Raw genomic sequence first — 12,397 nt, 5'->3', positions numbered from 1 at the left:
AATGGGTAGTGTTATACAAGTTAGAATCTTGTATTGCTACCCAAAAGACTTGAACATGCATAACTTTACTTAATTTCATGAATGCTACAGTTTTTTTTTTTTTTTTTGTTTTTTTTTTTTTTACCATGCCCTAGAAAGTAATGAACTGATTCATCCCCTACCCACTATCAGGGATGAGTGGGTTAAATTACAGATGCTGCTGCTCTCTATTTTCCTGACCATGACTGGTCACTGGGATGCAGATAATTGAGTTAATTATGCAACTTCTGAATGCAAGGATGCATGAATCGATCAAATCAAGCAGAGGTAAAATTTTAGTCCATATTCAAGTGGTTTGTTTTTTTTTCTCTTCAGAACTTTTATAATCCTGCATATGGAATTGTATGCATCTCATTGACCATCCTCCTGACACTTGTGACTTCAAATCCAAACTGCCGGTTGTGAAGGTAGAAGTGTTGGAAAGTTGGAGTGCAGTATGCAGCGCAGAGGTGACGAGAAAGATGTCTCTGCGACCACCTAATGCACATTGACAGCGGCAGAGAGGCTCTGTTGTTCCTCAGTCGCCATATGGCATCTCGCGAGGAGTGAGATTTGATAGGCGGCCAGCCAGTGATTGGTACTGGCAGGCTTTTATTTATTTTTATTTACAAGCTAAATAGTATTTATATAGCGCTGACATCTTGAGCAGCACTGTACGGAGTATAGTCTCGTCACTTAACTGTTGAATTTGTGAAGTGCCAAATTGAGGAAAAAATGGCCTGGTCACTTGGGGGTGTAAGCAGTGGTTAAACCCTTCTGCTGTGGGCATTGCAAATCTATTCCTGCTTAGCCATACCCACTATCATCTTTCTGCAACTTGTGAGGGGAAGGTGGATGGTGTTTTACTGTCAGAGCAGCTGCCCTGAACTTATTCATGAAGCTAGTTGCCAATTTTCCTCTTTAAAATTGCTTCCTTCCCTTCCTGCCCCATTCTTTGTCTTCTTTTTCTGTTGTCTCCTTAGCACCATAGTCCTAGTAATGGAGAATTTGAAGACTGAAATCAAAGATGACTGTTAGTCATGCCTTTTCTGTTACTCTGTTCTGTATGGAGGCTTTGACAGCTCTACTATTCAGTCACTAGAGTGGGGAGGTGTCAGAGCTGGTACATCTCCGGCCTTGCATGACTTCTAGACTTGATCACTAGACCAGACCAGTTGTCAAAGCATCTGAGAAATAAGTGACACTCCGCCACTCTGAATATTGCTTTCATCCATGTTTTAAAAGAAATAAAATGGCTGTTTACCCTCAACTGTGTCTCCAGTAAAATCTAGGTAGATATCTAGATGTGTAGATCTCTAGAGCCATGCCTTTTTACCCAACCTTACTTTTTTTTTTCTTCCGAATTTCTCTTGTCTAATTTAAATTTTTATTTTTTTTACAATGTTTTTCTCTGAAGAATATTTGGACTGTGCTGAACATTGACCCAAACACCACTGAAAGTTCAGGAAGCTGTGGAAATGACAGTGCCATCTTGAGGCTGAATGACCACAACGCCACAGTTGTGGAGTTTAATTTTCTTCTTGTAAGTAGTACTATTATCTTCTGTTTATGTAAGACACTGTATTTTATTTATTTTGCTTTACTAAGGCATCTAGTAATTTCAGACTTGACACGTTTCTCCACTTTAGTTATTGAAGTGCATGAAGAAAATACCAGTACTCTCCTTGCATTCATCTTCTCTTTGCGTTACAACTTGGATTCACCTGAGCTTTTGGAAATGTTTCTGCAGAGACTGTTTGGCTTATGTTCTCCTGTAGAGCAAGGGTAACCTACGTTTATGGGCTTGATTTTTTTATTTTTTTTTTATTTTCTCTCTTGTAGAAAAAGAACAACTTTCATCTCCAAGAAGTTAATGTGACCCTGAGAAATGGTTCAGGTATGTAATCTCCTGTATCTCTTTCTGTATTGTAAACCTAGTTTTACAAAACTCTACAGGAAAGGAGTGGGGCATATCCAAGATAGTTGCAAGAGCATTGTAACAAACTGTTCACATAGCATTTAACCATTCAGACAGTAAATGTGTAAGATGTAACCTTTGATTTCTTTTTGACTCTGTATGCATGAAGTCCATTTTATTTTTGTTATGTTTTGCACTTTAGCCACTTCTCAAACCGTAAACAGTAATCTGAGTTTGTGGGATGCATCTGTAGGAAACTCTTACCTGTGCCACAAGGAGCAGCTCATTAGCGTCTCAGAAGACCTCCACATTAATACTTTCAGTGTCAGAGTCCAGCCTTTCAGTGTTCAGAATGGAACATACTCCACAGGTAAGAAGATTGAGTCTGTTGTAGTGGCTGTACCTATTACTTATCCAGTAAGGAGTTTAAGGCAAGACTCCCTAACACTGCAGGGCGGCCTCTTGAGCGCATCCCAGTGGCTGCAGCTCTTGAGCGCTTTGAGTCTGACAGGAGAAAAGCACTATACAAATGTTTGTATTGCTGTAGCATTTGTGCGTGCACTGGCTGTTCTCTAACTCTGGGGAAAAAGCTTAGGGTTCTGTTTACTTGTGCCATGGTAGTGTTAGTCTGTAAACCTCTGCATCACGTTTAGCTTTCTCACCAGCTTATCTGGCCTAAATTAAATTACTTACAAATACTGATTTGAGTAGAAACAGAGCTATGTATTTGAGAGCATACAGTGGAACATTTACTTTATGCACTATATTCCCCTTACCTAATATACAGAAGTGGCTAGAGCAATCATTACTGTTCAGTTGTCTGGCTCCTCCCTTCAGCTGCCACTTTCCTCTCCAAACCAGTGGCTGTTTTAGTAGGTGACATGCTAGCAAATGACCAGATTCAAAAGCTTTAGCTACTTTTAGGGTAAAATGAAAGCCAAAACAATCAGTAGGTCCAAAAACTAAATTTGCTGATGTCAAAGCAGTGACTTGATCTCCTAAGCGTTCTGATGGGATAACAAGATCAACTATCAGGGGTGTGCTCAGCAAGATGAATATGTTCTTCCCCAGGCAAAGACCTCAACACGCCCAATATCTTAAAGTGAACTTCAAGTGAGAGATGTGAAGGCTGCCATATTGGATTTTCTTTTAAACTCAGTTGCCTGGAAGCCCTGCTGATACTTTCAGCCATAGACCCTGAATAAGCATGCAGATCAGAGGATTCTGACAGATTAGCTGCATGCCTGTTTTAGGTGTGGGATGATTGAGCCAGAGATTTCATCCATACAGATTTTCCGTTTAAGTTGCCAGCTCTGAAAGACCTGCAACTACAGCTTTAGTTATTGGCTACTGCACATAAGCTTCTCACCTGCATCTCCTCGATCACGCTCTGCAATTGACGAAAGAATGAATTGCGCATACGTAGTAGCCTGCGACTATAGCTGTAGTTGTGGGTCTTTTGGAGCTGGCAGCACTGCAATGGAGGGAACCTAGAGAACACCATGGGCTCTGACAGACTAGGGGGTGCTGAAACAAGCCCCAGGTAAGTAAAATACATTTTTATTTATTGCTAGAATCCAGTGAAAATCGGTATTGCGATTTGCAGCCTAAAAGCCTTTTTTTTTTTTTTTTTTTTTTTTTTATTGCATACTGAAATATGTTAAATCTGTTCCTAGTGTGGTGATCGGGTCAGATTTTGATCTGACTGATCAATCTAAAGGTGGCCATTTATAGATGGTCACCAGATAGAATAGCTGCATTTCTTTTAGGGCTGGGTCCACTAAAGTACGTACAGGAGCACTTTGTGCTTTTGCGTAATCGCCAGCAAAATTCCAAAAGCTCTTCTGTAGCCTCATTTCCATAAGTAATGCAACGGTTTGTTCAGCAAGCAGTTACCAGGCAGCAGCAAGAAGTTGTGAGTTTGAGAGACATTTCACTGCCTATCAACTGCCCGTGGAAAAGTACTAAGTCTATGGCGTCCACTGCAGCATTTGCAATTTGCCAAAATTGCAAAGGTGAAGCATTTTTGGAGCGATTCCATTGAAGGCATGCAGGGTCAAAATTGCATTCCTTTAAAATTGCTTTTGGAAATTCCTGTTTTGTATTAAAATGGAGATCAAGGAACCGATTTGTCTTTATAGTGTTTGCATGATCCAAACTTCAATATGTTTTATGTAACTTTTTTGCAGCAGTATTTTATCTGGCCTGTTGGGCTTGGTGCTAATACCCAGTGATACTGCAGCATTTGTGGTCTAATACATCTATATCTCTATCACAAACTGAGCTAGTGAACCTCACCTTACTAAAGATTCATAGTGTAATTTATTTGTGAAGGTGGCCATTAACCTCCTTGGATGTATTTCTGGATTTTAGGCCCAGTGCACACCAAAAACCTCTAGCAGATCTGCTTCAGAAACCTCTAGTGTTTTGCAGATTTCAGAGCGATTCTAGGCTGTTCTTTTTTTTTTTTTTTTTTTTTTTTGTCTAGCAGATTACAAATATTATTGAAAGCTGTTGCTGAACAGCTTCTGTAACAAACTCTTGGAAAACCACTCTGATCTAGCATTTTTTTCAGAGTGGTTTTCTACTTTCCTATATCTTAAAGGGGTTCTGTGTAGGTTAAAAATGAAAACAAGCTGACACTTACCTGGGGCTTCTATCAGCCCCCTGCAGCGGTAATATCCCGTGCCGTCCTCTCGATGCGCCGTTCCCCCGCCGCCACCGGGCATTCTGCTGACAGACTAAGAATGCGCGCTCCAGTTTGCGTCATCTGGAGCTTTGCTGCGCAGTAACAAGTTTTCTTGTACTGTGCCTGCGCAGTAAGCTCTGACGCGTACGGTAGCGAGAGCGCAGCCGCAGTGTAATCACTCGCGTGATTACACAGGGACCAGCGGCAGGGAACTGCGCATCAGGAGAGGACGGCGCAGGACATTACCGCTGCAGGGGGCTGATAGAAGCCCCAGGTAAGTGTCAGCTTGTTTTACTTTTTAACCTACACAGAACTCCTTTTACATTGAGGCAGAAATGCCTCAGAAATCTAAAAAATGCTGCAGCCCCCGAGTTTGCGTTTGTGAAAAAAAAAAAAACGCTCTGGTCATTTTAGTCACGAATTCGAGTAGCTACCTATTCGGGAGCCCATCCCTGCATTCACACACAGGGCTGGTGCACACTGGAGCGGTTTTTAAAATGCTTGCAGGGTGAAAACCACTTGGCTGATAGTGCACACCATCCACTTTCATCAGCCAAGTGGTTTTCACCCTGCAAGCATTTTAAAAACCGCGGCAGTGTGCACCGGCCCTGTGTGTCTGAATGCAGGGATGGGCTCCCGAGTAGGTAGCTACTCGAATTCGTGACTAAAATGAAGCTTCATTGCCTCAGGTGTGAGCATGGGAGACTAGGTTAATAACCCAAAAGTCCGCCGGCTTCTATGTATCACACGTCTCGACCGTGTCCAGTGGGATGTGTTCCATGATTCACTACCTTCTGGCTTGGAGGAAGTGTGCGGCAGTTAGTCGTGGAACGTGCCCGTTGGACGCGTTCCAGACATGTTGTTCATAGACGCCGGTGGGCTTTTGGCTAATTAACCCCGTCTCCCATGCACACACCTGAGGCAGCAAAGCCTCATTTTAATCACGAATTTGAGTAGTTACCTACTGTGGAGCCCATCCCTTTCTGAATGCAGTGCAAAAATTTTTTTTTCTTTCCACCTGCTTTTTAGAACTTAAAAATCATACCGCTAGATCTCTGGCAGCCCAGCACGTTACACATACCGCTAGATCTGTGGCAGGGCCTGCACATTACACATCTCTCATGGATCCAGCTGGGGATTACCATTCTGAGCTGCAGATTTCCAGCCCGAGCCTGACTCATGGTTACAGTTAAAGAGACACTGAAGCGAAAAAAAAATGATATAATGAATTGGTTGTGTACTATGAATAATTACTAGAAGATTAGCAGCAAAGAAAATATTCTCATATTTTTATTTTCAGGTATATAGTGTTTTTTTTTCTAACATTGCATCACTCTATAATACGTGCAGATTACACAACACTCGGCATTCAAAATGAGTCTTTCAGAGCAGTCTGTGAAGTAATGAACTCTCCTCTAGCAGAGGAAAAGTAAACAGTTCAATTACAGTTGAGATAATAAGTCAGATAACAGCCCTCTCCAAGACTAAAGCAGGCCATACACTGGCCCGATTTGCGCCCGTTTCGACAGCAGATTCGATCACTGGGATCGAATCTGCTGCCAATCGTTCACGCTACACGCCGAATTTCGATCAATTTCGTCCGATCCCGTCGATCGTGCCGTGCGGAAAATAACCGTCGATCGCCCGCGGGTAAAGAGCGCATCGCTAGCGGCGTTCGAGTGCCCGACGACCGACGCAATAGAGCCCGCATACATTACCTGCTCCGCCGGCGCGACTGCAGTCTCCCGGTCACCGCTGCTCCGTCTGCGCTCTGGTCTCCAGGTCCGGCATGCCTCACTTCTTCTAGCCCGGCAGGAAGTTTAAACAGTAGAGCGCCCTCTACTGTTTAAACTTCCTGCCGGGCTAGAAGAAGTGAGGCATGCCGGATCTGGAGACCAGAGCGCAGACAGAGCAGCGGTGACCGGGAGACTGCAGTCGCGCCGGCGGAGCAGGTAATGTATGCGGGCGGGCGGGGGCAGCAGCAGCAGTACCACCACAACAGATTGTGAACGGTTTCAGGCTGAAATCGGTTCACAATCTGTTTGCTGTATAGGTAGCCATACGATCCCTCTCTGATCAGATTCGATCAGAGAGGGATCTATCTGTTGGTCGAATCTGATGGCAAATCGACCAGTGTATGGCCACCTTAAGTTAGTCGGAGAGCTTAATAGCTTTTTGCATAGAGATAACTGGAGTTTCTCAACTCTTCCTGTACTGGAAACAATTAGACTGATATATCTGATCTAAAATGTTTTTTTTTCTTAGCTGTACTACACATACAAATCATCATCATCATCATCATTTTTTTTTTCCCCGCTTCAGTGTCTCTTTAAGGATACAATTCTTCGGGCGTTTGATCATCCAACTCAAACCTAATGATATAGAAGGTAGATCAGCGCATCACCAGGCTTCCTCACATAGGTATACGTTAGAGATGCGCTGAGCCCACCGTGAGAAAACAAACGCACCTTGTACCCAAAGCAGAAGCTGTGCATATAACTTCACATTAAATGCAAAACTTTGAGATGGGAGCAGCTGGTCGAAAAATACCTTATGTACATAGCGAACAATGAACGGCGCTACATAGGGCAGGCTGCATTCAAATGACTACCAGCGTGAAGTCTGCAAGGACTATTAATAGACAAAGTACACACCCTGCATTCAAATGAGATGCACCTGCCTACCGTTGTCGGTCTGTTCATTTTTTTTTTTTTTTATGTATTGTATAACACCCATTAGGAGTATGGTAAGGGTAGGGCTGGTCTTGTTAAAAGGCGAGACCTACATGTTATCTAATGGTGGCCACTAAATTTATTTATTTTTTTTGTTCAATCTTGCCAAATATATGCAGCAGAATGGTAAACCCAGTGAATATATTGAATGAATATTTTAGGCAGTTGCTTATATTGCATAGAAATAAATTGGACAAAAAAATTGGAACCTAGAGCCATCTGAATTGTCACAGGTCACCGTATAGTGGAAGGATAAGATGAGCTTGTCTGGTTTATCACATTCAGAACTGGAGTTCCATCAGGTCTGCCAAGTTTTGCCTTTTCTTAAGTTTGCATGCAATGTTCCCAATTAAGCTGCATGAATATAATGGGTTCTGTAACTGAGGTTTTTTTTTTTTTTTTTTTACACTAGCAGTCAATTTTAGAGGCTTGTGAAGACTCCAGACAAATTTTAGCACAATTTCCCTGCTTTTAATTAGTACTGCTGTAATGTTTATGGCCACTTGTCACTAGGGGCAGTATGAGACAATAACAGGATTCTGCTTTCAGTTTCTATATTTTCTGCTAGTGGAGATCAAAGCATTCTAAGATTTTCCAGACTCTAAAGTACTACAGGTCCTTCTCAAAAAATTAGCATATTGTGATAAAGTTCATTATTTTCTGTAATGTACTGATAAACATAAGACTTTCATATGTTTTAGATTCATTACTCACAACTGAAGTAGTTCAAGACTTTTATTTTAATGATTATTTTGGCATACAGCTCATGAAAACACAATTCCGATCTCTAAAAATTAGCATATCATGAAAAGGTTCTCTAAACGAGCTATTAATCTAATCCTCTGAATCAACTAACTCTAAACAACTGCAAAAGATTCCTGAGGCTTTTAAAAACTCCCAGCTTGGTTCATTACTCAAAACCGCAATCATGGGTAATGCTGGATACACACGGTGCGTTCCCGCTCAATTCGTTTATTTCCAACATGTCCGATTTGCATTTCGATGGATCGTTAGGTCGATTCGCATGCAAATCGACCTAACGATCCATCGAAATGCATATCAGACAAGTTGGAAATAAACGAATTGAGCGGGAAATCGAGTGCGGGAACGCACCGTGTGTATCCAGCATACGACTGCCGACCTGACTGCTGTCCAGAAGGCCATCATTGACACACTCAAGCAAGAGGGTAAGACACAGAAATTTCTGAACGAATAGGCTGTTCCCAGAGTGCTGTATCAAGGCACCTCAGTGGGAAGTCTGTGGGAAGGAAAAAGTGTGGCAGAAAACTCTGCACAACGAGAAGAGGTGACCGGACCCTGAGGAAGAATATGAAGGACCGATTCCAGACCTTGGGGGACTTGCGGAAGCAGTGGACTGAGTCTAGAGTAGAAACATCCAGAGCCACAGTGTACAGGCACGTGCAGGAAATGGGCTACAGGTGCTGCATTCCCCAGGTCAAGCCACTTTTAAACCAGAAACAGCGGAAGAAGCGCCTGACCTGGGCTACAGAGAAGCAGCCCTGGACTGTTGCTCAGTGGATGAAAGCAACTTTTGCATGTCGGAAATCAAGGTCCCAGAGGCAGGAGGAAGACTGGGGAGAGGGAAATGCCAAAATGCCTGAAGTCCAGTGTCAAGTACCCACAGTCAGTGATGGTCTGGGGTGCCATGTCAGCTGCTGGTGTTGGTCCACTGTGTGTTTTATCAAGGGCAGGGTCAATGCAGCTAGCTATCAGGAGATTTTGGAGCACTTCAGGCTTCCATCTGCTGAAAAGCTTTATGCAGATTTCATTTTTCAGCACGACCTGGCACCTGCTCACAGTGCCAAAACCACTGGCAAATGGTTTACTGACCATGGTATTACTGTGCTCAATTGGCCTGCCTGAACCCCATAAGGAATCTGTGGGATATTGTAAAGAGAAAGTTGAGACGCAAGACCCAACACTCTGGATGAGCTTAAAGAGAATCTGTATTGTTAAAATCGCACAAAAGTAAACATACCGGTGCATTAGGGGACATCTCCTATTCCCCATTGTCACAATTTCGCCGCTCCCCGCCACATTAAAAGTAGTCTGTTTACAAACAAATTTTTAAAACTAACAAAATGGCCACCAAAACAGGAAGTAGGTTGATGTAATGTATGTCCACACACAGAAAATACATCCATACACAAGCAGGCTGTATACAGCATTCCTTTTGAATCTCAATAGATCATTTTTGTGTTTATTTCCCCCTGCAGCTATCACTCACTGAAGAGTTAAGGTGGCCATACACTGGTCGATTTGCCATCAGATTCGACCAACAGATAGATCCCTCTCTGATCGAATCTGATCAGAGAGGGATCGTATGGCTACCTTTACAGCAAACAGATTGTGAACCGATTTCAGCCTGAAACCGTTCACAATCTGTGGTGGTGCTGCTGCCCCCGCCCGCCCGCATACATTACCTGCTCCGCCGGCGCGACTCCAGTCTCCCGGTCACCGCTGCTCTGTCTGCGCTCTGGTCTCCAGGTCCGGCATGCCTCACTTCTTCTAGCCCGGCAGGAAGTTTAAACAGTAGAGGGCGCTCTACTGTTTAAACTTCCTGCCGGGCTAGAAGTGAGGCATGCCGGACCTGGAGACCAGAGCGCAGACAGAGCAGCGGTGACCGGGAGACACGAGTCGCGCCGGCGGAGCAGGTAATGTATGTGGGCTCTATTGCGTCGGTAGTCGGGCACTCTAACGCCGCTAGCGATGCGCTCTTTACCCGCGGGCGATCGACGGTTATTTTCCGCACGGCGTGATCGACGGGATCGGACGAAATGGATCGAAACTCGGCGTGTAGCGTGAACGATTGGCAGCAGATTCAATCCCAGAGATCGAATCTGCTGTCGAAACGGGCGCAAATCGGGCCAGTGTATGGCCAGCTTTACAGATTGTTTCTTCCTGCAGACAGCTCTACCCGGTGTCTGTTGTGAAAGGAGTCACAATACTGAGGAATTACAGAAGATTTTTATCCAGCTTAGCTTTTATCTTGTAAAAGATAAGAGAGCAGAGACGCTGCTGGCTTATGTAAATAACACACACTGGAGTGTGCATAGAGGGGCCTAGAGAGGGGTGTGCATAACAGATCAGCACGGAAGAGTTGGCAGCCTTCCAGACACAGGGCGACAAGTCCGACAGGGGAAAGATACATTGATTTATTACAGAGACTGATAGTAGAAAGTGCTGCAGTAAGCCAGAGCACATTAGAACAGGTTTAGGAACTTGTAGGATGGTAAAGAACAGGATGAAACTTTTGTTGCAGAGTCTCTTTAACCTCTTGAGGCTGTCCCCAGTGCAGCGCTGCTGCTGATCGCAGCGCTGCACAGTGTAAATAGACGGCGTGATCGCCGTCTAACAGTCTCCTGAAGAGGGGGCGGAGCTCCACCTCCGAGCATGAGATGCGCGCGCAGCCTCATGCAAATTACAGCCCCAGGACTTTACGCCAATCAGCGTTAGGCAGTCCTGGGGCTGCCGCCACGCCCATCGGCGTGACGCGGTTGGAAAGTGGTTAAAGGAGTCGTCAGGGCAAATATAGTAAAATGAGTGGTACTTGCCGTACAGCCCCAAGCTCCCAGGACCTCCCTCGCTGCAGCTCTGCCTGCAGCCGTTCGTCGAAGCTCCGACCCGGTCCCCGGCAATGTCAGAGCGACCTAGAGGTCGCGCTGTACTGCGCCTGCGCAATCGCCGCTGTCTATCACCGCCACGTGGAGCGGACTGCGCAGAACTGATTGACAATGCCGATGGCGCAGTACAGAGCGACCTCCAGGTCGCTCTGATGTCATCGCCAGGGACCGGGTCGGAGCTTCGGCGAACGGCTGCGGGCAGAGCTGCGAGGGAGGTCCTGGGAGCTTGGGGCTGAAGGAAGCCCCCCGGAAGTACCACTCATTTTACTATATTTGCCCCGATGACGCCTTTAAAGAGACTCTGCAACAAAAGTTTCAGCCTGTTTTTTTACCATCCTACAAGTTCCTAAACCTGTTCTAATGTGCTCTGACTTACTGCAGCACTTTCTACTATCAGTCTCTGTAATAAATCAATGTATCTTTCCCCTGTCGGACTTGTCGCCCTGTGTCTGGAAGGCTGCCAACTCTTCCGTGCTGATCTGTTATGCACACCCCTCTCCAGGCCCCTCTATGCACACTCCAGTGTGTTATTTACATAAGCCATCAGCGTCTCTGCTCTTATCTTTTACAAGCTGGATAAAAATCCTCCTCTGTTGTGAAAGGAGTCACAATAAGTACCACTCATTTTACTATGACTCCTTTAAGGCCGCTATCGAAGCATCCTGGGCCTCCATAACACCTGAGCAGTGCCACAGGCTGATTGCCTCCATGCCACGCCACATTGAAGCAGTCATTTCTGCAAAAGAATTCCCGACCAAGTATTGAGTGCATAACTGAACATAATTATTTGAAGGTTGACTTTTTTGTTTTAAAAACATTTTTTTTTTTTAGTCGGATGAAATGTGCTCATAGGAATGTTGGGTTTTCATGAGCTGTATGCCAAAATCATCAATATTAAAACAATAAAAGGCTTAACCTTCCCAGCGTTCAATTTCCCCAGGATTTCTGTGCAAACAGTGATAAAATTTATTTTTAAAACTTTTTTTTCCCTGTAACTTGCCAAAATGTGTCAAGCAAGGGTCTAGTATACAGTGCAGGAGAGTATTGATGTGTATGCATGTTTATACTGTTCACAGCATGTTTTTTTGAACGGACATTTCTGTCCATACCGCTAGGGAGGTTAAACTACTTCAGTTGTGTGTAATGAATCTAAAATATAAAAGTCTAATGTTTATCAGTACATTACAGAAAATAATGAACTTTATCACAATATGCTAATCTTTTGAGAAGGACCTGTATATGCCATCTTGGTTAGAGCACATCTGCAGTAAAATACGTATAGTAACCAATCACAAAATGTGCGTTGCTATTGCAGTTAAGTTGTTCTCCAGGATTTTGCCTTCTTTCACTTCTCTTATAACCGGTAAAAAGCTCATGCATATGACCCTATTTAGAA

General features: G+C 44.1%; 1 protein-coding gene across 3 annotated transcripts in view; it reads left to right on the top strand.

Moving 5' to 3' along the window:
- LAMP2 (lysosomal associated membrane protein 2) overlaps positions 1–12,397 on the top strand; it is a 71,432-nt gene that overhangs the window by 32,925 nt on the left and 26,110 nt on the right. For all 3 annotated transcript variants that reach the window (XM_068251199.1, XM_068251197.1, XM_068251198.1), the window contains exons 6-8: positions 1,436–1,561; positions 1,861–1,915; positions 2,139–2,306. In XM_068251199.1, the coding sequence (XP_068107300.1) occupies positions 1,436–1,561; positions 1,861–1,915; positions 2,139–2,306 (349 nt within the window). The remainder of the gene's footprint in view (positions 1–1,435; positions 1,562–1,860; positions 1,916–2,138; positions 2,307–12,397) is intronic.

The sequence above is a fragment of the Hyperolius riggenbachi genome, chromosome 8 (genome assembly GCF_040937935.1).
Source record: "Hyperolius riggenbachi isolate aHypRig1 chromosome 8, aHypRig1.pri, whole genome shotgun sequence".
Taxonomy (NCBI): Eukaryota; Metazoa; Chordata; class Amphibia; order Anura; family Hyperoliidae; genus Hyperolius; species Hyperolius riggenbachi.
The sequence above is the reverse complement of the archived record's forward strand: the minus strand, read 5'-3'. Positions and strand labels throughout refer to the sequence as shown.